Source organism: Xyrauchen texanus, chromosome 22, assembly GCF_025860055.1.
Source record: "Xyrauchen texanus isolate HMW12.3.18 chromosome 22, RBS_HiC_50CHRs, whole genome shotgun sequence".
NCBI lineage: Eukaryota > Metazoa > Chordata > Actinopteri > Cypriniformes > Catostomidae > Xyrauchen > Xyrauchen texanus.
In genome coordinates, this window is record NC_068297.1 from 22,364,718 (window position 1) to 22,390,584 (window position 25,867).

At 37.7% G+C, this 25,867-nt stretch overlaps 2 protein-coding genes across 2 annotated transcripts; both read left to right on the forward strand.

Annotated features, from left to right (window-relative positions):
* The first annotated feature begins 758 nt into the window (after nt 1–758).
* Nucleotides 759–7,879, forward strand: si:dkey-13p1.4 (transmembrane protein 151B). The gene is made up of 2 exons (XM_052153920.1): nt 759–863; nt 6,326–7,879. Exons 1-2 carry the CDS (start codon nt 759–761, stop codon nt 7,877–7,879), a joined length of 1,659 nt encoding a protein of 552 aa, XP_052009880.1.
* A 2,640-nt stretch (nt 7,880–10,519) lies between these two features.
* heatr4 (HEAT repeat containing 4) lies at nt 10,520–19,880 on the forward strand. Its single transcript, XM_052153976.1, has 14 exons — nt 10,520–10,843; nt 13,809–14,380; nt 14,808–14,959; nt 15,315–15,527; nt 15,898–16,041; nt 16,225–16,401; nt 16,573–16,742; nt 16,841–16,945; nt 17,683–17,801; nt 17,914–18,094; nt 18,439–18,508; nt 18,705–18,894; nt 18,988–19,066; nt 19,188–19,880. The coding sequence occupies exons 1-14, from the start codon at nt 10,520–10,522 to the stop codon at nt 19,281–19,283; spliced, it is 2,592 nt and encodes an 863-aa protein (XP_052009936.1). The 3' UTR covers nt 19,284–19,880.
* Nucleotides 19,881–25,867: the final 5,987 nt, after the last annotated feature.

Sequence of the window (25,867 nt, forward strand, 5' to 3'; positions counted from 1 at the left end):
TCATCTTGGACATACACTGACACATAGAGGCTTGGATGCAGCATCTTTTAATTTCAATTGTTTTCTGTTTCAGATGCTATTGTAGAAATGTATTCACAGTAAGCCATGATTACTTTAATTAGTGAGTGAAAGTGTCAAATAATAGGATGGTTACTGAGATTAAGCCAGTAGTATTTGGCCTGTCATGTGATTGTAACATGGCCGCCCCTGTGTGTGGACCCCCTCCATGTAGATTAAAACCGTGTTTATAAGGTTACTGACATGACTGGAGTCTTCAATTCAGTGTGAGTGGTCATGACTTCCTACATATATAGCAAAATTACAATTCATGTCTTTAGAAGTTAAAAATGTTGAATGTGGAAAAAATTACTGAGTGCATCTTTAAATTGGGGGCATCCACAAGTAAAAGCTTTTCTCTAATTATTCAGAGGCAACACTCGACCACTCATCCCGTGCAGTTCAATAAGTTCAGTATTTTATTGTACACACGTAGACCAACAAAGCTGCTTCGGCCCCCTTTAGACTCTGGAGAGCAGTTCTCGGGTTTTTTCTATGTTCTCTGCAGTCTCCCCTCGGTCTCCGCCCCTAGTCAGTCAGCCTGAATGGGAACACCCAGAGCGGGATCCCCGGCTATTCTGGCATCCATCCCAAACAAACACATCATACCAGGTCAAAGCAACACTCTTAAGCGATTTTCAATGAGAAAAGCGGCGTGTTGGAGGTAAAATACTTAAGTGCAATGTCATACCTGTCGCAGGATGTTGTCTCTAGATCTGGAAACTGATACGACTGCGGAGGACACAGCGCCGAGCACCCCAGATGGTGGTGCGGAGACACCGGCCAGTCTCGATGTGCTGGAAGAGGTATGACATGATTGATCCTTATGACAGTGTCTTCACAGCCAGATGTGTCATAGTTTTGGAGGAGATGGGATTTATGCATCCATATCCCTGTAGGCTGCAATTGTCTTACCATGATTAAGCTTATTCAGGCTGTTATAGACAGTTATAGGCGGCTCACTGTTATGGTATGTGTAAAATTCTAAATATTTCCCCATGTAAATTCAGTTACACGTGTTGTTGAAAAGGAACTATTGTAGCCACTCAAAATAAACTTTCTTCTTCCAATCAAACTTAATATTCGGAAGTAATTCAAAGTAATTTATTATGAAACCAGTTTTATTTCTTTGCTGTTGTCAGAGATCACTGTTTGCAGATCCTAAGTAATAAAGGCACTACTAAAATGGAAAACTTAATCTGAAATAGGATTGAAAATAGACTGTGGGTTACCTGGTCCATATTGGTAGGAGAATGCATGAAACACATGGTTAATTTTTGTGAAGATAACTACTGCTTGATTTATTTTAGATTTGTAATACATTTAATTAATAATAAATATGACAAAACCTCACAAGGTCAAGTACAAACTTGAAATTGTTAGAGTTTTAAGTATTTTGCATCTCACTGCATCTTACATTCACCACACTCAGTTGTGTAGCTATGTGTGTTAGATTATGTTTTATGCATTGATCAGCACCCAGAAGACTGCCTTAATTATGGAACTACAATTCAGAAAAAGTATATGCCTGTTACCTTTAGAATCACACTCATGGAGGGAGTTTTAGCAGTGTTGTAGTCTGTTTAACACCACATTTTGGACAAAGCATAATATATCATATCACACTTATGTCCTGGAGTTGATGCTGTTCCCATCCAGCATCTCTGAGACTGATGCTGTTAGTGCATCTTGCCTTGAAAAGCTTTTTGGAATGGCCTCATCAAGCTAACACTTTTGCACAAATCTCGCCTGCTCTCAGAACTGTGAATTGTTCCTCTACGACAGTTCATAAAATTGTTGTTAGATGTGACTTGGTATTTCGTTTATGGGCATGTCAGTTATGAATTTATAAGTTGTAAGGGAGATCAGTAGAATCAGCAGCATTGATTTAGCATAATATTTTGTTGTCTGCTTTTATTGTAAATCATCTATGCAGCAATAAAACTCAAATGGCATATATTAAGCTGAATCTAAAGCAGTAAACATTAACTAAATATTATAAAATAATTTTATATATTAATGATGCAAAATACATGGGGGCCTGGGTAGCTCAGCAAGTAAAGACACTAACTACCACACCTGGAGTCGCTAGTTTGAATCCAGGGCGTGCTGAGTGACTCCAGTCAGGCTTCTTAAGCAACCAGTTGGCCCGATTGCTAGGGTGGGTAGAGCCACACTGGGTTAAACTCTTTGTGGTCGCTATAATGTGGTTCTGGCTCTCGCTGGGGCACGTTGTGAGTGGATGCCGCGGAGAATAGCGTGAAGCCTCCACACGCGCTGACTCCATGGTAACATGCTGAAATTCATTGTCCTCCGCCAACCGGATTGAGGCGAATCGCTATGCCACCATGAGGACTTAGGGCACATTGGAAATTGGGCATGCAAAATTGGGGAGAAAAAAAAAAAGGATATATGCATTATAAATTAATATATTAAAGGAGCACTCAGTAATATTTGTATGTATGTTGTCTTGGACTTGGACACCTTGTGGCATGGATGCAGCATCAATCAAACACAAGTTTTACCGATGCCATTGTAGAAATTCTCTATTCACAGTCATCCAAGATTAATTTAATCCAAGAGTGAAAGTGTCCAAAAATAGTGATAAAGCCGAATAGTGAAAAATAGCCAGTTACTGAGATTAAGTGAGTAGTATTCGGCTGGTCATGTGATTTCAACATGGCAGCCTCCTTGAGGGGACCCGCTCCATATAGATACAGACTGTTTGCATAAGGTTACTGATAGGGGTGTAATGGTTCTCTGTATAAAAAAAGGCACGGTTTGCCACGCACGGTTCGTTAAGCATTTGCTCCACAGTTGATCTCTAGTTTAATAAAGCATCTCGATCATACAGTTTGGCAAAGAAAATAAAGCGGCAAATAGACATACGCTGTTTTAACCTCTGCTAATGCACCTTTATGGCTCTGTAGATGGGCACACTCTGCCTATGTTTCACGTGGGTCAACTTTCTACACAGAGAAGCTGTCCTGTTAGTATGGCATCACAGTTCTGAAACCGGTATTTGGCAAAATGGCAAGCGGAGAAATCAAGCCGCAAGAGAGAAGCCCCTTTTTAGGAACTTTATATTTATGCATTAAATTACTACATATATATATATATAGTGTGTGTGGTGAACACAGAGCCGCAGGTGAGCCCGAAACTGCACACTGACACACTCCCTTCTGTCTTTAAGCAGGCACTCAATGCTAGTTCTAACAGACATGAAACAAGAACTAAAGTGCTTGGGGTGTTCAGCCAAAGATATGTTGCCCTTACTCAGTTGATGAAGATGTGGGATTTCTGTGTATGATTAAAATACTCAAGTCGTTTTACGACATCCATTCTCATAAATATTTTAATTGCAAGTTTATTTCTATAATGTTCTTCTATATTGATTTACAGATTCTAAACACTGAATTTATGTTGAATTGAGATTGAAATGCAATTTATGTTGATCCATGTAGCATAATAATGCAGGTATTAAGTTAAAATGTTGAGTTAGTAATGAGATCCTAATGAAAATGAACTATGGTTTTACTATATTTATATTGTAGTAACCATGACTGTAATAACAAGGACCGTTGTCATCATGGTTTTCTTTGCAGAAATCATGGTTTTTATCAAATTAACCATGGGTTTATGTAGTAATACTGTAGTAGCCATATAGTTACCATGGTTTTACTATAGTAATATTGTAGTAGCCATGACTAAAGTAACAATGAGTGCTGTCACCATTGTTTTCTTGGCAGAAATCATTGTTTTGATACAACTAACCATTTTTTTATATCCATTTAGTAACCTTGATTTTACTATAGTAATGTAACCATGACAGTAACCATGTACATTTTGTAATTACTATGATTTTACTACAAACACAATGTTTAAACTATGGTTACTGTAGTAAAACCATGGTGATTTGAAGTGAGGGAAAATCACTTGAAGTGTCTGTTACCAAATAGAACATTTTTACTTTGGATTTGACAGTTATATTTTTTTTCCCCTGAACATAACAATACCAAACTGTACCGAAACCGTGACCCTAAAACCGTGATACAAACCAAACCATGAGAACCATTTCACCCGTAGATACTGAAATGACTGGTCTTACGTCTCATGTAAGTGCTCATGATTTTATACATATATTTTAAAATTACAATTAATTTCTTAAAGAGTACAACTTTTTTAAAGAGGAAAAAATTACTGAGTGCACCTGTAACTGCTTAGACATCTGACTGCTTGTGTTGTCTTATTCGATTGATGGTTTAAACAGTTCAGGGAAAGCCACTTGCCGAAAATAAAGTGTTAGCAAGGATAACCAATGTGAGAATTGCCTGTTATAGCTGAATAATGAGGCTCCTTGCTAGACACTTATCTCAAAAGTCGCAGTTTTCTCTTAAAGAGTATGCATCTTTACACAGCTCAGATGTGAACTTTGTGTGTGTGTGCGTGCGTGTGCGTGCGTGTGTGTGTGTTCAATTCGGTTTTGAGTCCCTTTAATGGAACAATACAAATAAACCTGGGTAGAATATAGGTACAGAATATAAATAGGTTTTTACTTTTCTAGGTTAACAGTTGCTTAAAATTATGCTTCAATTCACTGAATGGTACCTTATATTCATGCATGGTATTTCTTAAGTCATTATCGAGTTTTAGCTGTAATCTACTTAAGCATCTAAAATCATATCATGTCCAAAGTTTCACTTATTCTGGAGCATTGGGTATAAGAGCAGGTTTTTCAGTATTGAATATTCTTTTGAATTGCTGACTGTTAGCCTGTCACAGTATTCTCTTTCATGTGGGATTTCCATTATTGATGTTCTATCTTGGTACCCCCCCCCCCCCCCCCAAAAGCCTTTCAACCCTTAAAAATATCAAAAGCGGTGGTAGCTGCTGAAATTTATAGACCCCTACTAGACAATGCCACACACTCTGACGTCAGAAGCAGATACCAAATTGAGTTATTTCATTAACTTAAAAAAATAAATCACGTCTCTGATGTTGTATCCCAATTTATTGTGATAATTGAATGTGTTGAGTGCTAAATTTAACTGAACAATGTTCAACATCCAAATACTTATCAGAGTGTAATTGTCTTTGCTTTTAATAATTAGTATTCAATACCACAGTTGAGATAATTCTATAGTGGGTGCTGTATCCGAAAAAAATTACATAAATTGCCTAAAAAAGTGTCAAAAGCTATTGTTTAAAATACAACAATTACTTTTTTTAGTCAAGAGTGTGTTCAACGCAAGTCAGTCCACAGAGCTGTCATCTTTAGAACGCTCCTAGGCAGCTATTTTCTATGGATGCATGCAATATAAAAGTACAGCTCCTATCAATTTGAATGGGGAAGGACTGAAATCTCCAAACTGGTTGGTCGGGATCACAATCAAAGAACATATTTCAAATCAGCAGTTAAATCTGACAACAATGCAATCATAAATTGTGCTTTTTTAGCTCAGATCATGGAAAACCCCCCGCAATTTTTCAGGCTGGTCCAGCTAAGGCACACATGCGCGTTCTCTAATTGACAAGCAGGTGATGTTTGTATCTAAAAGGTGATTGGCTCTGTTACCTGTAAGTGCTCTGTCTCGGGCAAAAAAATACTCTGGAAGAATAAAGCTATATGTCCTGTCTTACAGTATGTTGATGGCTCTTTTGAGTCTTTTATGTTACTATTTTTTTAATACTTTTTTTGTTCATTATAAGCTTAAATATCTTTCACGTTGTTATTATTTTTCATTGTTTGTAATGTGCTTAAATGTCAATAACACTGATCAGTTGTCTGAAGCACCTAAACCAGGTGAGTTTTTGTTTTAGGGTTAATTAGACATAATCTGGAGCTTTTGTGCCAGGATGTAAGTAATTTTCAAGTGAAAAATTGTATTACTACAAATCCTCAGTCGTGTCAAACCCATCTCACACAGATTTGTTTCCCTCTAGTCCTGTTAAGGGTTTTCCGTCAGTGCGTCATCAGCACTTTATTTTAATTAGATTCAAATGGAACCATGTCCGTTGTGCACTTTATTCAGTGGACATGTACATTAAGAGGTTAAAGATATAATAGGATACTCAAGAAGAGAAGCATATGGCAGACTGAACATCTTAGGACATCTGATCTTTTTGTCCAGTAGTGTCTCATATCAGTGGCACTAACACTAGGGGATTGAAATCCCTGATCTATATATTATTTTACAGCATTCATAAGTTTATGTGCCTCACAGTATACTCATTTTCCTCTACTTCTCTTTCTCGTCTTTCCATGTAGCAATGGCCAATCAAGCAGTCCTTGAGTGCCTCTATGTGCCGTGAGATGCACTGGCGTTGCCTCCTCCTGTCCTTGCTCATGTACAGCTGCCTGGGTGCTATGGCCTGGTGTCAGCTCACCCAAGTCACCAAGCTGAGCTTTGATTCCTCCAGTACTTCGCTTACCGCCTCAATGAACTCTCTGAGAGGAGGAGGAGGGCGCGCCATGATATACCATGACAGCCCTTGCTCTGATGGCTATGTGTTCATCCCCTTGGCCTTCCTGCTCATGCTCTATGCCGTTTACCTCATGGAGTGCTGGCACTGTCGAGCCCGCAGCGAGCTCCAGTGCAAGGCCAACATGGACAGTGTCTACGAAAGAGTTCTGCGCATGCGTCAAGCTCGACCTTGCATCTGGTGGAAAGCCATCAGTTACCATTTCGTACGTAGGACTCGACAAGTGACGCGTTACCGGAATGGGGATGCCTACACCACTACACAGGTTTATCATGAGCGTGTGAACACACATGTGGCAGAGGGAGAATTTGACTATAGCCGTTGTGGCATGCGAGATGTTTCGCGCAACTTGCATGGACTGGAAGGTCATGTAGCAACACGATTGCATTTCACCAAGTGCTTCAGTTTCACAGGCACAGGGCCAGAAAATTCTTACCTCAACCAGCGAGCCAGGTTCTTCTCGGAAATCGAAGGCCTGGATGACTATATGGAAGCCCGTGAAGGCATGCTTCTAAAGAATGTTGATTTCAAAGAGCACCTCATAGCTTATGTCGATCCTGACCGACTTCCGTGGTACACCTCAAGGGTCACCTTCTGGATGGCTGCTCTCCTCATGCTCTCCTGGCCACTTCGAGTGCTGATAGAGTACCGTACCGCTTTTGTGCACTACCAAGTCGAGAAACTATTTGGGTTAGAGTACAGCAACAGCAGCCCATCTCCAGAGGCGGTCGTTGCTGTGAGGAACAGTCGGTACGGCCTTCCAAGAGCAGAAACAGTGGACAGCACAGAGCTGGAATGGCACATTCGCTCAAATCGTCAGCTTATTCCTAGCTACTCAGAGGCCATGCTGATGAATCTGGGGGCTTCTGGGTCAGACCACACAGGCAGCATTTCCTCCAACCGCTTCTTGTTGGACAACTACCCAGCACAGAGCTATGGGACATTGCAGAACTGTGAGCACTGTTGCCAACATGAGGGTGGACAAAGACGGCCAACCCTCAGCTCAAGCTGTTCCTCCATCTTCTCTCGACACACCTTCCATTCTCGTTTGTCACTGGATACCTCCCACTTCTCACTATGCCGAATGTATGGCTCCAGACGCACCATGGGACTGTGGAGGAGCCGTAGTAGTACACTTACAGAGCGCTGCTGTCCTGATGAGCAGGGCTGCAGGTCTTACACCAGTCAGCTGGCCCTTAATGACAGCCCTCCCAACTACCAAGATGCTCGCTTTTTCCCAGTCCTCATTGTACATCGGCCTGAGGGCTGTGGGGACTCTTCAGAAGTGAGAAGATATTATGTACGCAGGGGCTCCTGTTGTATGGAGACTTCTCTGTGAAGTGGCTTGAACTGGTCAGCTGACTGAATCAATAAAAGAAAGCGGTGTTGGCTTAATCGTTATTACTTGCACTTTGCAGAAAGTGGACTTGGTGGCTTTTTGATTCCATGTGAGAAATTGCTTTGACTTGTATTCAAGTAGTCGACAGCAAATGAAGTGTATTCTAAAGTTTTCCTGCTCTAATGGCTAATACATGCAAAAGAGAAATGGAAAATAGAAATGTGGCTTATTCAGTCCTGCACTGAACAATTTTTCTGTTTACAGTTTTTATTTTAATCAAAGGGCTGTATTGGAATTACCCATAAATTGATTCAAGCTCTTCATACTTATAGTTTAACAGCTGGGAAAATCTATTCAATGACAAATATTTCAGATTTACTTAATATTTTAAAGGAAAATCCTTCCACAAACATACAGTAAGTTAGAAAGCAAAACATGCAATGCTTGGTGTAGTAAACATTTGTGACATCAGAGTCACTGAACTTGAGCCAACAAAGAACAAAAGGTTATGAATGTAGACTTGTTCAATGTAGAGAATAAATTAAGATAGAAATTATAAATTAACTTGCTGCCATTTTCCTTTTTTAATTTCCTGTTGGTATTCTTTTCATTTTTTAACATTAATGCATTTATCATTTCTTATTTAACACAACTTGGCCATATAGTGTCATTGCAGAAGCAAATCATAATTGCTATATAATTATTAAAAACAATAGAGATTTACTTGTCAGCCAATGAATGGAAGGTGAAAAATCCCTTTTTAATACATAGTTCAAAAAACAAAATCTATCTCAGTTCTCTGCTAATAATTTTTACAGCTGTCTTTTTTGTCAATTATTTTTGTTAATGTCATTCAATTTAACTAATATGTTGGCATCACAAAGTTGTCTGTGGTATTTGGTGGTGAATATGGGCAAAAGTTAAATGGTAATTTGCTCACCTTGTTTCAAAAAGAGGGAGTCTATAATGTATGCAGCTTGCAGGAAATTGAACTTCTGAAGAGGTTCCCAGACACAGCAATATGGTTCTACACCTTGATAATGTACATACATTTGAAATAAAATGGCTCATTAAATGAGCTTGGTGAAATAGACTCATCATTTACATCAATGCCCTTTAAACTACCAATAAATGTGATGGCCTTTGTGATGTGAACTTTATGTTTGAAGTATGGATGTGTGAAAGTATAGACTGCTGCGGGCAAGAAATGCAGTAGGTTTAGTGCCGTTAAAATGGCAGTGACTGGTTAAAAAATTGTGCTGATGCTATAACATGAAAGTGTATCCTAACCATATTATTCATCTGAATGATTTGTTCTTTTCATGTGCAAATGTGATCACGATTGCTTTTGTTTCCTCTGTTCTGTAGACAGCATTGTCTGCTTACACATTATGTGTTATGTGCAGGTGTTGTGACCAACACAGTCTCATGACCATTTGTACGAGATTTATAAAAACATGCAATATTGCTTGATTTCAGTCAGATGAAATTGCATGACTTTTACATGACCCGATCACATTTGCTTCCCTCGTCTTCTTCTAAACCCTGATATTTATTTTCTTCTGTTGTACACCAAGTATTTCCAATTAAAATAGGAAAGGGTTCGACTTTATGGTTAGGTTGAGGTAGTAAAAATCTCAAGAATGCACATTTAAAACCGGATGTTTCTTTTCCATTTGTCATTAGATTAGATTAGATCTAATTCGATTAGATTATGTCTGGGTATGTTGTTAGACCTTATTGTTGGGTTTAGGTTTGCATCAAAATATTTGATGTGTTCCATGGGGAGAAACAAAATATCCGAGTTTTCATCGAGACAAGGGATGTGTATGTGATTGGTTCGTCTAAAAGTTGTACGTTTTGGTATGACCCAAGTTGTATGATATTGTACGATTTCGCCATCTCATTCTATACTTTTCATGAGATCGGGTTGGTTGTGACTAAATCCTCCCCCCAAAGCCAGGATTTTCTTACCACAAAATCTACACGCATTTTCTACTACTGCCTTGATGTTCCCTGTACAAGTTTAATCAGATAACTTTAAAGAATACTTCCATTAAAAAGTACTGAAATGACTAATTACCTTTAAGTGACTTTCTTAAGCACCTTTCTCAGAAACCTTTTGTTATTCTGCACAATTAATTCTAAATAATGTCTCTATTTCCTCTGTGTGTATTGCTCCACAAAGGTTGTTCAGCACCAAACATTTCTCCCTTAAAATGACTTGTTAGGGGGGGCACACCTTTCAACTGTTGAGAGAAACGCAAACAGACGTTCATATTAACATATTGTAATTCATGTTTTAAATGTATTCTACATAAATAATATTATTTTAGAAATATGTGACCCGAATAATGTACTTATAACTTAATTGAAAGTCAGTAACTGTAATCTGATTAAAATAATTGAAAATGTAATGCATTACAATATTTTCTTTACTTAAAAGTAAACTGATTACTTTGTATTCAGATTACACCCAATACTGATTTCCACCTATTATTACATATATCCATAAGAATAACATATTTTTTATTATAAACAGCACTAATATTTGTTATTTAGAAACAACTTTGTTTAGAAACAAAGATGCACTGGCATTGCCTCCTCATGTGCTTGCTCATGTACAGCTGCATGGGTGCTATGGCCTGGTGTCAGCTCACCCAAGTCACCAAGCTGAGCTTTGATTCCTCCAGTACTTCCATTACCGCTTCAATGAACTCTCTGAGAGGAGGAGGAGGAGGGCACGCTATGATATACCATGACAGCCCTTGCTCTGATGGCTATGTGTTCATCCCCTTGGCCTTCCTGCTCATGCTCTATGCCGTTTACCTCATGGAGTGCTGGCACTGTCGAGCCCGCAGCGAGCTCCAGTGCAAGGCCAACATGGACAGTGTCTACGAAAGAGTTCTGCGCATGCGTCAAGCTCGACTTTGCGTCTGGTGGAAAGCCATCAGTTACCATTTCGTACGTAGATTTCGTTGTTGATGTTGTGTGGTTTATAGTTGTTTTGTTTGAGGTCACCCTTATAATGAATACCCTGTTGACATTTAGCCAATTCCCCTCTATAGCAAAAAAAAACTGATTTTGTTCACAGGAGAATAAAATAAGCTCAATAGTATGGGAGGCATATTCTGTCAATTTTAAATAAATTAATGTTTAACATTTTTTTAATGCATTTAAATTGTTTGATTTTCATTTTAATTTTCACTATAAAAATGCATCATCCCTGTCCAATTAAAAAAGTGTAATAAAATTAATGATTTGACATTTCATTTTCACTACAATTTCAAGGCAAGATTGCCAATTTTAAAATGAAAAGGCAAAAATGAATAAGAAATTGCTAATATTTTTTTTACAAAGCTTTTTCTTAATGCTCACCCAATAATAGTGGCAGAATTTAAATCAAAATGCAAAGTTCAGTTTTAATTTTATCTTTTATTTTTCCATTTTAATTTTCCCGTTTCAACATGTAAATTCTATGTTAATGAGTGGGTGTTGCTCAAGAGAGGATATTTTAATACAGTGCTTCTCACACTAGGGAGCGCAGAGAGATCGCAAGGAGATGTTCATTTTATGTGTCATTCCTTGTCAGTGAATTGAGAAAAAGCAAAGAATCCACGATACAGCTCTGTTCGGACCGCAAGAGTTGTGATATCATGTTTAAAAATCCAAGCATTACAGAAAAATGCAGAACTGATTTTTGTTTCATCAGCTAGATGAATAAAAGAAAATAGCATTGGAATCACACTTGTTAATATATTCATTATGCTTGCAGCAGGCTTTGATTTGCAAATGTTACAGGTAAAATAAACAGGTTAATTCAGTCTAATTGGACTGTTTGAACACCGCAGCTAATTAAAACCCCAATATCCCCAATATCATATCAACACTAGAGAAGACATATGAGTGATTTGTTTCATTGGCATAAGAGCAAGCTTAATAATAAGTGTTTCAATTGGGATGCTTATTGATATAGGTGAAATATGGATGTAATTATGAAAAATAACTTTTAAACTAGGATGGTAGGTTAAGCAAATGTAAAAGTCGGGGTGAAATGTGGCGGCCTAGTTTTCCATTTAAAATCAAGTGTACAGAAAATAACACAATAATAACCTCTGTATAACGAGCTGAGGTTACTGTTATAAAAATAATAATATGAAAAAAATTATTAATCATATTATTATTTTCTTATACGCCTTATGATAATATTTGAAATTATTAACAATAGCTTACTTTCTTATTTTAGTTTAGTGAGATTTTTAATTATAACTTTTTATTTTTCATTATTCAAAGGATTTAAATATAAATGCTAAGGTCAGTGTTGCAAAATGTTATATAAAGGCTTTTCTTTTTGTGACTCTAGCTTTGTGAATACAAATGTTCGCTAAAATAATTTTGAGATGAAGGATATTTCCCGTTTTCTGAAGTATATATATATACACACACACACAGGGTTGGGGAGTAACGAAATACATGTAACGAAAATACGTATTTAAAATACAAAATATAAGTAACTGTATTCCACTACAGTTACAATTTAAAAAGTATTTTGATTACTGAAGAGATTACTTTGCATTTTATTGTCATTTGTTTCATTTAATATTTAGTCCGTTCTGATGGAAACATTTATACATATAAATGATGCGATCAAAAGTGCTTTTGAACAGCAGTGAAACACTTTCTTATGATGTGTAACATTCATACGAGCAGACAGAGAAGTACGTTTGAAGTAAGTTTGGAGCAGAAGAAATAGAAATAAACCTTGTGTAAATTGTCAGCTTTACACTAAACTACAGTGCTATTTCTAGCCATTTTACATGCACATGTTACCAGCACGATCATGTTTTTTTATCAAGAAATAAAATTCACATTGGATCATAGTTTCTTTTTTCTAGTAAGACCTTTGATACTAGGGCAAAAATCATATTCTTGATAATAATGTTTGTATTGTTTTCCTGTACAAATATCTAAAAATCCTTAAAACAAGATCAATTTGATTTATCTTGTTTAGAAACAAAAGATATTTATTTAAAGAAGCATAAGATATTTCGTTTTTTCAGAGAATGTATTTTTAACATGTGTATTTTGTCTTACTGTACTGTACTGGCTGTACTATAAAAACAGAGTTTTTATAGTCAAAACAAGTGAAATAATCTACCAGTGCTGAAGAAGTAATCCAAATTATCCAAGACCTTTGCTGGGAAGGAAATGGAGCGTTTGGACCTCTTGATATATGTGTATAGTGGGACACAGCTTTGGTCTCTGCGGAACAATAATGGGCATTTCTCAATCTGTTGGAGTTTTCAAATCGGGATGGGCGTTTTTCCACTATCCAATGAAAATGATGGAATCCCAATGTAGTATTCAGCGGGCGCTTCGTGTAAAGCGTGTTGCTTGTTGCTATGCCAACGTCTGACATCGGAGCGCTGAAGAGCTGAAACAGTAACTTTCGCAGGTAGTGAGCGAACTGCTTTTCTTTTTCTCCAATAAAAATATTTTAGTTTTTTTTTTTCTTTCAAAAAAGAAAGTATTATTAATTTGATATAAACTGCTTTAAACACTCTAAATAAATATTGTAAACTTTTCACCGTGAGCTCCAAACAGTATTTCCAGTGCAGTGGCTAGTGACGTGAAGGTAAACTTTTTAACTCCCTGTGATTCAGAGAGCTTTCTTCTCCGTTTAGATTGATGATTTTTAAGAGTCTCGTGCAATGTTTTAAAAAGCTGGCATCCAGATTTCTTTTAACATCTAAAGAGGCCTTTTTTTTGCAGTGTTATAAAGCCAGGAGACCTTAATAATCAATATTTGACAGGTGCATTATGTAATGTAATGGTGAGGTTTTCTACAAAGAAAGCAGTGAAAGTCACTGTTCTTAAAATGAGCCCATGTCTATACATTTGTTCCTCTTTTTAAACAATTTTCCATTAGGCCTCATCAAGCACCATGAATTTACAGCTTGCAAAATGGAGACCAGAGCATCACAACAAGCACAGAGAGGAGAAACTTTACAGACAATGTTTGAAGAATGCAAGCCAAGGCCTTTCTTTCTCTGATGAAGTTATGCATGAGATGGGAGCCATTTCATACAAGACACATGATTTTACTTGGCTTTTCCATGTCACGGGCTCTTTAAAGAAAAGAAAGAAGCATAAGAACAAAGAATTACATTGCAATATTAGTCCTCTAACCAAAAATGAAGACAGGGTTTCAGTACAGGCTCCGGCAGTGAACACTACTGTATCCTTTAGCATTGCTAGAGATAAAAGTGAAGTGTACGATGCCTTTAGAGGAAAAGGACAGACCAGGGTGTTGAATGTGCACTCCTGCCTGAAGGAATCTTCTGCAGAGGATAGGGAGAACCAGAGCAGGAGCAGCAGGTGGCAGGAGTTTGCACTGAAGAAGCTTTCCAAGTCTACCGAACAGCAGTTTTCCAAACAGCAGATCTCCAAACAGTGTCAAAATAAGACTGGCCCACTTTTGTCTCTGAGGAATCAAGACAAGTAGGTTTTTGTCTTTGCCTTTCAGCAACATGATTTTCAAAATCAATAACTTCCATATCATAAGGGATACTTCGCAGTGTATGTTTTTACATATTAGTTAAACGATCCAATTATTCTGGTTTCTAAACCATACTTGCATTTTATGTTGTTCTATTTGGTATCTGTCTTTAATTAAAGGGATAGTTCACCCAAAAATGAAAAGTTGTCGTTTACTCACCCTCATATTGTTCCAAACCTGTAAAACGTTCTTTCCTCCTTGGAACACGAACGGAGATGTTAGGCCAAATGTTAGCCTCAGTCACCATTCACTTTCATTGTTTGGAAAAAAATGCAATGAAAGTGTATGGTGACTGAGATTGACATTCTGATAATCTCCTATTGTGTTCTCTGGAAGAAAGAATGTGAACTTTTGTTTTTACTTGGACAGAGTGCGGGGTTGCATTAATAAGACATCAACCACTGTGAATATCAAGCACATTGAGGTCCAACAGGCCCCTCATCTACAGGAAATCCTGAATCCATGTGTAAGCAGACAGGTTTATGAAAAAGAGAACATTATTGAAGAAGAGATCTTGTCAGGTAGGCTTCCACATTGCCTTGCATGCTTTTAGGGTTTGCTAAGCATGTATATTGTCAAGGCAGAATGAATCATGATTTGTTATGTATTAAATGATTGTACCAGAAGATTTATTTCTGTATGGCCCAGAGAAGTGGATAGCCACCATTAGTGAAAGTGCATAAGCATGGTTTTTGGCATCTACAGCATTTTAACAGCATATTTAATTTCATCCAGATAAATGTTGTCGAGATATAATACATTAGTAAGATTCATGCATGTGGTTATAATTTTTACATGTAGAAGCATGACACTTACCTTCATATTAACAACTTATAAATATGAAGGTTAGTGTAACTGTATTACATATTTCTGTAGCAGGAACAGGAAGAGATATGAGAGAGATACGGCAAAAGGTGGATTTGCCCATCAGAACTGACATGTTGGACAATGACCCCAAGGTGGATCGCAAATCTGACTTAATCAGACAGGGTCCCAAGACGGCAAGACAGCAGCTGCATGTCATGCCTGTGGCTGAACTTTCCACTCTTCGTTATGCAGTGGACAATTGGAGGACTTGCTTGAACATCAGTGGGTCTTTATTTTAACAGCTCTATACCTCTCCATATCTTATTATAAATGGAGAGTTGCACGTCTTTATTATGCACACATACACCAGTGATGTAATTTCAAAATAATGGTTGTTTTAATCATTCCATTTTGATTGGGGGACCCTCTTTTAACCCATGCCACAATGCTGCTGCCTACCACCTACAGGCTGCCTGTTAAGCCACCGAATTACACAGTGTTTGAGTTGTGTAACAGCTCTTGGTGTGTCCCTTTTAATGAATTTTTGGCTGTTGTCAGTATTAAGTTATATAACTTGATGTGGTATGTGTGTTGAAATGTATTACTTTTGCATGGAAACAACTTTTGGAGAATCATTCAGTCTTTCTTCTAGAGTTGTCCTGGCAGAGTGTGACAATTAAGGGCCTAAAGAGGGCTCTTATTGACCCTCATTACTCTGCGCGGCTGGAGGCAATTATAACTTGTGCATCAGGAGCAGTTAATGGACCACAAGAGGAGCCTCGCCCAGGCAAAGTAGGTACGTAAGTCTCGCAGCTTAAACGTCAGCGTTTTCCAATGCATACACACTATGTAATAGAATATAAAAGAATAGAATATAATAGAAGTGAATAGAATAAGCACGAGAGAGAAACATTTTGGTAAAACCAACCAGGTTTTTGATTTTGTCCATACACTTTATCTACCAAAGAGTTTTGGCCAGCTCAACATGGTAAGGCATCGAATCTACATGCAGTACCTCAAGAACTGCAGCCTCTCATTGTCTCAGCTCTGGATGACCCAGTAAAGAAAGTTCAGATGGCTGCTGCAGTGTGCCAGTATGCTATGAGGACACCTAACTTACGTGCAAGAGACATACTACAAAACACATTGAAGCAAGGTGCGCAAAAAAATTATTGTGTGGAAGAATAGCAGTGCTTATGTCATAAGAAGTCTTAAGATACATAAAACGGCTATAAACTTCATTAAAATAAAAACTGATGTCAGATGTAAGAAATCTCTTCTACATAGATGTTCACTCAAAATGACCATCATATGTAATATGACTCAGACCCTTCAGGCACAGGTGCAGACAGCTGGGTGGCAGCTCAGTGCCTGGCCATAGAGGGTGATATGAGACAAGCTGTCATACAGAGACTTCTTTCACAGCACTTCTTCAGTGATGCTCCATCAGATCAGGAGCAGTCTATGACTTTACTCTCCAGCATTAGCAGGAAGACTGTGAGTTACAGTAATCTGTGTGCACTATGTTAACTAGTAAACCTTTTTTGCATGATATCGGCCAGTCATTTATTATACAATGTGTGTTTCCCATTCAGACTGTAGTGCGCTCTCTGCTGGCTGAGGAGTTAAACTGTGCTAACTGGAAAACTCGAGTTCAGGCCTGTAACAGCATTGCACAACTCAATGGTCCTATCAATAAGGTAATGAACAGTATATAGGTATTCTATTATAACATAATAGAAACTCTTTTAAGTCAATGTAAACTATTCACAACCCATTTTACTTCTGTAATCTGACATATTTCCGAGTGTAACGATATTCAGCAAGGAGTGGACTTGGTTTTATCCATTCCCTTCCAAAATAGCTAGAGTTTTTGCAAACGTGCTGCAAACTTGCTGAAAACTTCGACACTTGTTAATTTCATATCCAAATGAGTTTGCTATATTCTCTGCAAATGTTTGCCTGAAGTTTCGGTGCTCTTCACCGATAGTGAACTTGCAGAAACCTTTGTCGACAATAAAGAATTTGCCACAAATCTTTGCATTTTAATTTGCGGCAATTGTGTGGCAACTCTAGATTTTTCCCGTAACATACCAGAATTGAACCAGCGGTTGAGAAATAAGAGGGATTGGTGACATTATTTCAGAAGTAGAGCAAGTTATTACATTGATGAAAGATTACAAAAGTCAAGTCAATTTATTTATAAAGCATGATTAAAAGAAAAGACTGTTGACCAATACAGTTTGCTGTTCAAAAATAATCAAATGAGAATAGGACATAATAAAATATATATATATATATATATATATATATATATATATATATATATATATATATATATATATAGCAGGATAATTATGAATAACAAAAACAAATCTCAAAACTCTACTAGTGAACATAACCCAGAGTGTTCAACATAAGAAATGCTTTCTTGCAGGATATTTGCAACAAACTGATGTACATAATGTGGAATGACTGGAGCACTGCTGTTCGTCAGGCTGCAGCTCAGGCTCTTAGTAAACTGGATGTTGGCAGGGAGATGCACAATGAGTTGAGGTTATTGAGTCTCCCCAACAAATAAATCAAAAACTAAACTCTTTACTCTATTTATGTCATGACTACTTCATCAATTCAATTCATTTTTAAAAGACAAACAATACCTCCATAGTGTGAAGCTGAAAGAGGGTCCAACAGCTTGCAGGGTGGAAGCACTGGAGTTCATTGGTCAGCTCAGTATAATGACACCCAAGCTACTGCCCAATTTCCTGCAGTGCTTTAAGGATGACTTTGTTGCTGTGCGCCTGCAAGCTTGCTTAACTGCAGCATCTCTAATGATGGAAGATCAGTCGGTGAGAAATGTTTATACTGATACACTACCTACTATCTATCCATCCATCCATCCATCCATTCTTCTAATTTTCTTCTGTAAATCTTTTCTTGGTAAGAATTTCATTTCACAGTTTGTCTGTTTCTCTGCAAATGACAATACAGAACTTGACTTTAAACACTTAGGAAATTCAATCTGTGTAAATTACATTCTGAACATGGAGAATAAAACTAGTCTAATAGTAAAATAATTCTAAACATGAAGATCCTTGATAACAAATAGTAAAATATACAGAAAATTGCTCATTCATTCAGGGTTCACTTGAATGACGACATTAATTCAATAGTAATTAAAACCCTTTCACAGATTCTGGATAATTTAATGAACTTGATGGAGAATGACCCATCATGGAAAGTGAAAGTGGAAGCAATTAATGGTAAGCTCAGAAACGGTAGCAAGGAAACACATTTCTGATAAATATCTTCAAGTTACACTATATTAAATTACTAATTCACTCAACAATGAAAATTCTGAATATTCCTTTTATCACAGTATGTGTACATATTCTATGTCTAATAAACAATGTTACATTTTTTATATTATATTAAGGAATTATTATTATATACATTAAGCTTTAGGAATAATAGGTTGCATGACCCAAGCTCTCCATAAGTTGTTGATCTGGGCACTTCACCATGAGGAGGAACCCAGAGTGCGCATCGCTGCCTGCGAGGCCATGAGCACTTTAGAAGCACAAGGCGAAGAGTTACAACATTTCCTACAAGAGCGCTATGCACTGGAATCCAACACTGATGTTCAAAGGTCAGAGATCAGACTGGCCCAGTATAAGTTTTGAAAGTAATATTTAAAAAATTATTTCTGAATGTTACCATAACCATATTTCTCACCAACAAGGCACATTCAAGGACTTCTGCAAAAATATGGATACAGTCTGGAGGGAGACAAAAGCAAGATTGAGGAGATAAAGCTCCAGGTTTGTGCACTTCAGTGCATTCCCATAACATAGGCTCAGAACCCATGCATTTTTATTTTCTACAAATAGATGTTTTGACAACAAACTAACTACAAGTTTTTCTTTTCCTGTTGTTCTGTAGGTGAAGCTGTTGTGTAAAAAACATGTAATTGCAGAGAAAGTGCTTTTAATGAATGAAATGGAAAAGCAGCAACAACAGCAGAAACTATTGTACTGATTAAACTGTTCTGCTCCATCTGTGACAGTTTTACAGGAGTCCCCCACTCCCTGTCACGAGCATTGCTCCCGCCCCTCTATTAAAAAACATTTAAAAACGTGAATTGTGTGTGGCATGTCTGGCGGTCAGAACTGATGGATTGACTCATGTCAAGCAGCAGCAGCAGCATGGATAAAGCAGATCTTGTTTGCCAAGATCAAACCTACTCCCCTGTCTTTCAACATAAATTTAAATCTTAAATCAAATTGAAAAGTTGCCTTTACTAAAATGACAATTAAGTTGAGTCGGGAAACTCTACGAGGCATGTTGATAGTATTTAACTTATTTGCTTAATTTTAGTCTCATACACATAGTTATTCGTGTCACTAGGCCCATCAGGAACACATAATCAACACGTTTAGGGATACATGCCCAGCTACACGCAACCGAAATCCACCCCGCTGCAGCTCACATGCTTGTATTTTCTATCTTCAGCTATTGCTGTTGGTGGGTGTAATCTTGATGTTTGTACAGTAGCAGAAGTACATCTCTTCTGTCTCAGAAGAATTATTTTTCTGTTCCAAAAGCAGCAGCATATTGACATGTCAGTCAGCAGGAGCAGCAGCATGCCTAATGAAATAATAGTAAACCATGTTTTTTAAAGCACTTATTAATGGTTAATTTCAACATATACTAATACATGTTTAAAATCAAAAGATGTATATGTTGACATTAGTCAAAGAATTATAAACTAACATGAACTAACTATGAACAATTTTATCTTAAATTTACCTTAAAATAACATTAACCATGATTAATAAAAGTTGAAAAAATATTTAGTTTTATTGTTAGTTTATGATACCTGATTAATCTGCTAATGATAACATATTAAATATTATTGTAAAATGTTACCAATCTCCATCTATTTTGTCTTACTATAATTTGTTTAAAAAAGCAGTTTTGAACAAAGTGGTTTAATATCAAATATCACTAATTTAGTAGGACATAAATGAAAATTAGAAAAACACACTCAAAACACTTTATTATTATGCTTTTATGCCACTTTTTTAATTGCAATTTTTTTCTCAATTGCTTTGTATCTGATATATCTTTCTACTGCATCTGGGAATGATGCATCACTGCGTAATTTGTCTGAAAACACAAACAGCACTGACAGACAATATCCACTTTTTAACACAAAACCATTCATCCTAACACTCGATGATATACAAGCTGAGCAGATTATACTGAAACGGTACTAACCTGAGGTCCCAGTGACCGAGGACACTCCATCTTGTGGGGCAGCACACACTTACTCTTAAACTACTTTCCAATGTTTTTTTGAGCCAGGGTCTCCAAAATAAAGACTCCTGACTTGAGTCACCCTCCTGATATGGTAGACAAAGAGACATGTGTAAGGGCTTCCGGCTATTTTAGAAAAGACAGCAGTGTGATGCCACCATGAAAGTGATAGTAGGTTTTGGAGGAGGTTTTCTCTGTACATTCAGGGGAGCTGATTTATTGGTATCACTTTCATCACCAGGGTTTATGTTCATTTTCTGAGATACTGGTGAGTAAGGAGAACAAGTCAGGGACTGTGAAAACTACATACAGTTGTTTGTAGATGTAAATTATATGGCATCGCTTTGGCCAAAAAATACCCATGAGAGAATTTTCAGGGGCCATTTTCTGGAGCTCCTAACATTGTGAAGGCTCTATGGTTCCTGGTGCCTCCAGACAGCTCTGCACAACTGCCACTGTTCAACAACAACAAAACATATAAGCACAAACATTTTAAGATTATACATAATACTAAATGTGGCTATTAAAGCACTAGAGTGATAATATAAAGAACAGAAGTAAATCCAAAAAGTGGTGTGACTTACATTCCGGAATGGCAGCCTCTTCATGGCTGGTTTGGAGCTCGACTAGAATTGAAAAGGAGATGCCAGAATACCTCAATATTCACTGCCAGCTAAGAGAAGAATACACATGCCATGATTATACTCAACAATGTTCCATAAATGGTGTAGACCTATATAAAACTCCTTTTTCAAATGGTATTTCTTTTCTAAAATGTGCTCATTCCTTGGAAATCATGAGGCCCTTTTAAGGTTCAAGAGGCCATTAGAGGCTGGCACATCAGTGGTGTTAAGTGATGTCTCGTCAGCCACAATGGTTTCAAGGTACTCAATAGCTTCAGTCACCTGGACACACAAATGTACACCACTCCTGAGCACTAGCTTAAGCTACCATGTCTGCCAGCTAAACGCCATGAAGTGCAGCAAGAATGCAAATAATCTGTACCTGCTGGGGAGCTGGAGTCCATTAATTTGCATCACTTGGCATGATGTCCAGGAATTTAGATACTGGCAGGAAAGGAGTGTAAGTGCTGTCAGGAACACTGGAAACTGTAAGTGTGTTTTTGTTAGTAAATTACATATCACAGTAGAGTTCATAACTCAACCATGAGTGAGGTTTCTGGAGGCCATTTTCTGGAGCTCCTCACATTTTGGAGGCTCTATTTCTTCTGAGGCCTCTTAACAGTTCTGCACATTTCCCACTGTACAACAATAAAACATATAAGCATAAACATTTTAATTATACATGACATTACAAAATGTGTCCATTTAAGAACTAGAGTTATAATATAATGGATGGAAGTAAAGCCAAAATGTAGGGTGACTCAAAGTCAAGCATTGAATATACAGGCCATGTTTCACTTAAAAAATCCTCTATAAATGGGGTAAACCTATATAAAACTATTTTTTCAAATAACATTCCTCTGAGAAAAGGATTTGCTCAAATCTTGGAATTGGGAAAGCCTTCTGAAGGTTCTCCATTGCCTACGGGCCAATGTCTGGAGCTCCACATAGTGTGGCTGTTCTATGACTCCTGAGGTCACCTGACAGCTCTGCACATTTGCCACTGAACAATAACAACAAAACATATCAGCACAAATATTTGAAGATTATACATGACCAAAGGTGTCAAATAAAGCACTGGAGTGATAAACTAAAGGAATCAAGTAAAGCAAAAAAGTGGTGTTACTCACAGTCCGGCATTGCAGCCTCTTCTGGGCTGGTTTGGAGCTCGGTGAGTTGTGACAAGGAGATTTCAGAACCCCTCAAGAGGAGAATAAACATGCCGTGTTTAATTCAACAATGTTCTGTAAATTGTGTAGACTTACATAAAACTCCTTTTAAAAATGGGATTCCTCTGAGAATAAAGATTTGTTCATACCTTGGAATTGGGGAAGCCTGCTGATTGTTCTCTATTGTCTAGGCCATTAAAGGCTGGCATATCAGTTGAGTCAACTGATGTCTCGGCAGCCTCAATAGCTTCAAGGAACTCAATAGCTTCATTCACCTGGACACACAAATGTACATCACCAATGTGCTCTAGCTTAAGCTGTCATGGCTGCCAGCTAAACGCCTTCATAGGATACTCAAATAGTCTTTTGATTAATTCAGAGTAGAGTTCCAAAACTGTGTGTTATACAACCATAAAAATGATCTGTACCTGCTGGGAAGCTGAAGTTGATTCATTGGCATCACTTGGCATGATGTCCAGGGATTGAGATACTGGAAGGAAAGGAGAGAATGTTCGGTCAGGAACACTAAAAACTGTGTCAGAATGTTTCTGTTAGTAAATGATGTGGCACCACAGGGGCCAAAACTCACCCTAAAGTGAAATTTCATGGGCCACTTTCTGGAGCTCCTCACATTGTGGAGGCTCTATGACTCCTGAGGCTTCCTGACAGCTCTGCACATTTGCAGCTGTACAACAACAACAAAACATGTAAGCATAAACAATGTATTATACATTCAACTAAATGTGTCAATTAAAGTAATGGAGTGATAATATACCAGATGGATTAAAGGCAAAAAGCGAGGTGACTCACAGTCAGGCATTACAGCCTCATGACACCCTGAACCATCCAATATTACAGTTAGCTGAAAAGAGAATATTCAGGCCATGTTTCACTTAACAATCCTCCATAAATGGTGCAGACCTATATAAAACAACGTTTTCAAATGAGATTCCTCTGAGAATAAGCTTTAATGAAACCTTGGAATACAGAACGCATTCTGAAGGTTCTCCATTGTCTACTGGCCAATATCTGGAGCTCCTCACAAAGTGGGTGCTCCATGGCTCCTGAGACCTCCTGATAGCTCTGCATATTTACCACTGTACAATAACAACAAAACATATCAGCACATAAAGCACTTGAGTGACAATATGAAGGACGGAAGTAAAGCCAAATAGTGGTGTGGCTCACAGTCTAGCATTGCAGCCTCTTCACGGCTGGTTTAGGCTCGGCGAGTTGTGGCTTGAAAATGCCAGAACCCTCCATTGTCACTGTCAGCTGAGAAGAGAATACACCTGCCATTTCACTCAGCAATGCTTGATAAATGGTGTAGACCAATATAAAAATATTTTTTTAAAAGGTATTCCTCTAAGAGTAAACCCTTGGAAGGTTCTTTATTATCTTGGCCATTAGAGACTGGCACATTAGTGGTGTTAAGTGATATCTTGCCAGCCTCAATGGTGTCCTCAGACTCAAGTAGAGCTTCAGGCACCTGGACACACACACATGTCATTAACATTACAACTAAGCCCAATAAATCAAATCAGTGAACACTCAACAGCTGTCATGTAAATTTCTATTAAAATGTTATCTGCCTGTGAAGCAGTGGCCATGATGTTCCTGGAAGAGGGAACTGTCCTGGTCTTCAGTTTGGGCTTTCCCCTCCACGTGCTGAGAAAGAGCGACCTTCAATGGCCAGTTGGCGACAACACAGCCATTCATCTTGGATAAGGTATTATTGACAGCTTCAGGTGTGGAAAAGTCATAGCCTTGGCTCCGCCCATTCTTCATTATCCGATCATAGAAGGGTCAACATATTTTTCTCAATTATGTGGCTGTTCTCTTCAAATTTACCTACCAGTCCCTTTGAAAACAACCAATATACCTTAACATTGGTCATTCGGAGCTGCTCACTGTCCAAGGTGTATGCCAGATTTGAGACATACAGACTCGTACCCTGTTTATGCAACAAAGAGCACAAGTCAACATGATTTGATAGCTAATTTTAATTTTACATTTAATGGTGTTAATTATTAGTAGTTTAGCAACTTGATTCATTCTTGGGTGTTAAGGGTTCATGGTAATGTCAATATATGTGTCATGAGACTAAACGCACATTCAGCCGGATGACTGCAATGGAGATAACGGGAGATACTTTCAGGGATTGAAAGAGACTTTTAAGAAACTACGTTTTTAAACATAATTGTATCACATTACACATTTTTCGCCCAATTTATCAAAATGAAATGTTTAAGGTGAAATAATTAAGAGAGAGCATTAAAAGCATATGATTACATGTTTACTGATAGTGGTACCTGGTGGCCAAAGTTGGTACCACATTGCTTTTCTGAAGAGCGGGAAAAAAAAGATTAGGAGAGAGAAAAAACTGTTATTTGAAGAGAGAAATCAGAAGAATGAGCATATGGTGTATTGACTGAATAAGCAGCGTAACACAAGCATCTTATCATCTGCAAATGCACAAATGAAACCCAAATATTAATAATATTTTACTTTTATTACAGGTGTATTACAGACCGGGCCAGTGGCCCTGGGGGGCCCTGGGTTGCAAGGTCTGGCTGCCCATCAACTTTGAAAACAAATTTTTATATACGCTTGAATATGTGGCCCCCACAACCGTCAGCTTATACAAGCCCCGCTAAATAGGGGGCCCTGTGACTATGAGCGCCACCAGCCCGCTTATATAAGGACCCTTTTGCCTTCCTGTTTCTAATTGATTTATTTATTTTTTTCATAAAGCCACTCTTTAAAAAATTGAATTTTCGGACTGTTATTTCATATAGGCTTTATAGGGATAAGCTTTATGCTTTGTATGAAAAGTGCTGTTGAACAAAAACCTTTATTTAATTTCTACCCAATATTACAAAAAATAACGGGGCTTAGGTTGTTGGGAAAAAGAAGATATTGATATTTTATTTTGTGTGGTACAAACGTACTGACCTAAAATGTAAAGTTTGTCGAGACAAAGTATAATGTTGGTTTAACAAAACCTTGTCTGAAAGTTTAAAGTAGTTTTAATTGCTTGAAGTTTGAATTTTACAGTATGGAGTGGTGGTGGTGTAGTGGTCTAAGCACATAACTGGTAATCTGGTAATCAGAAGGACTGTTCAAGCCCCACAGCCACCACCATTGTGTCCTTGAGCAAGGCACTTAACTCCAGATTGCTCCAGGGGGATTGTCTCTGTAATAAGTGCACTGTAAGTCGCTTTGGATAAAAGCGTCTGCCAAATGCATATATGTAAATGTAAATGTACAGTAAGAAAGAAAGAAAGAAAGAAGAGAGCATCTTAAAGCAGATTCTGAAGTTTGAAATCATGAACAATCAAAAACAGACTCTTAGATCATATAAAATACTGTTAATATTATCTGCTCTAAGGGGTAAGTGTAAGGGCTTACATGATGCCTTCACAGGACTTTCGATGAGAGAATAATAATGGTAGCCAAGCTATAGGGTCATGGCAAACAGAATTTATAATAAAATTACCAAATGACCAAA

Coding starts and splice junctions, on each gene's coding strand:
- heatr4 (XM_052153976.1), top strand. CDS start 10,520: ATGGCCTGGTGTCAGCTCACCCAAGTCACCAAGCTGAGCTTTGATTCC. Junction 16,042..16,224: donor GCCTCGCCCAGGCAAAGTAG/GTACGTAAGTCT, acceptor AGTTTTGGCCAG/CTCAACATGGTAAGGCATCG. Junction 16,946..17,682: donor TCAATGGTCCTATCAATAAG/GTAATGAACAGT, acceptor GCTTTCTTGCAG/GATATTTGCAACAAACTGAT.
- si:dkey-13p1.4 (XM_052153920.1), top strand. CDS start 759: ATGTTGTCTCTAGATCTGGAAACTGATACGACTGCGGAGGACACAGCG. Junction 864..6,325: donor GTCTCGATGTGCTGGAAGAG/GTATGACATGAT, acceptor CTTTCCATGTAG/CAATGGCCAATCAAGCAGTC.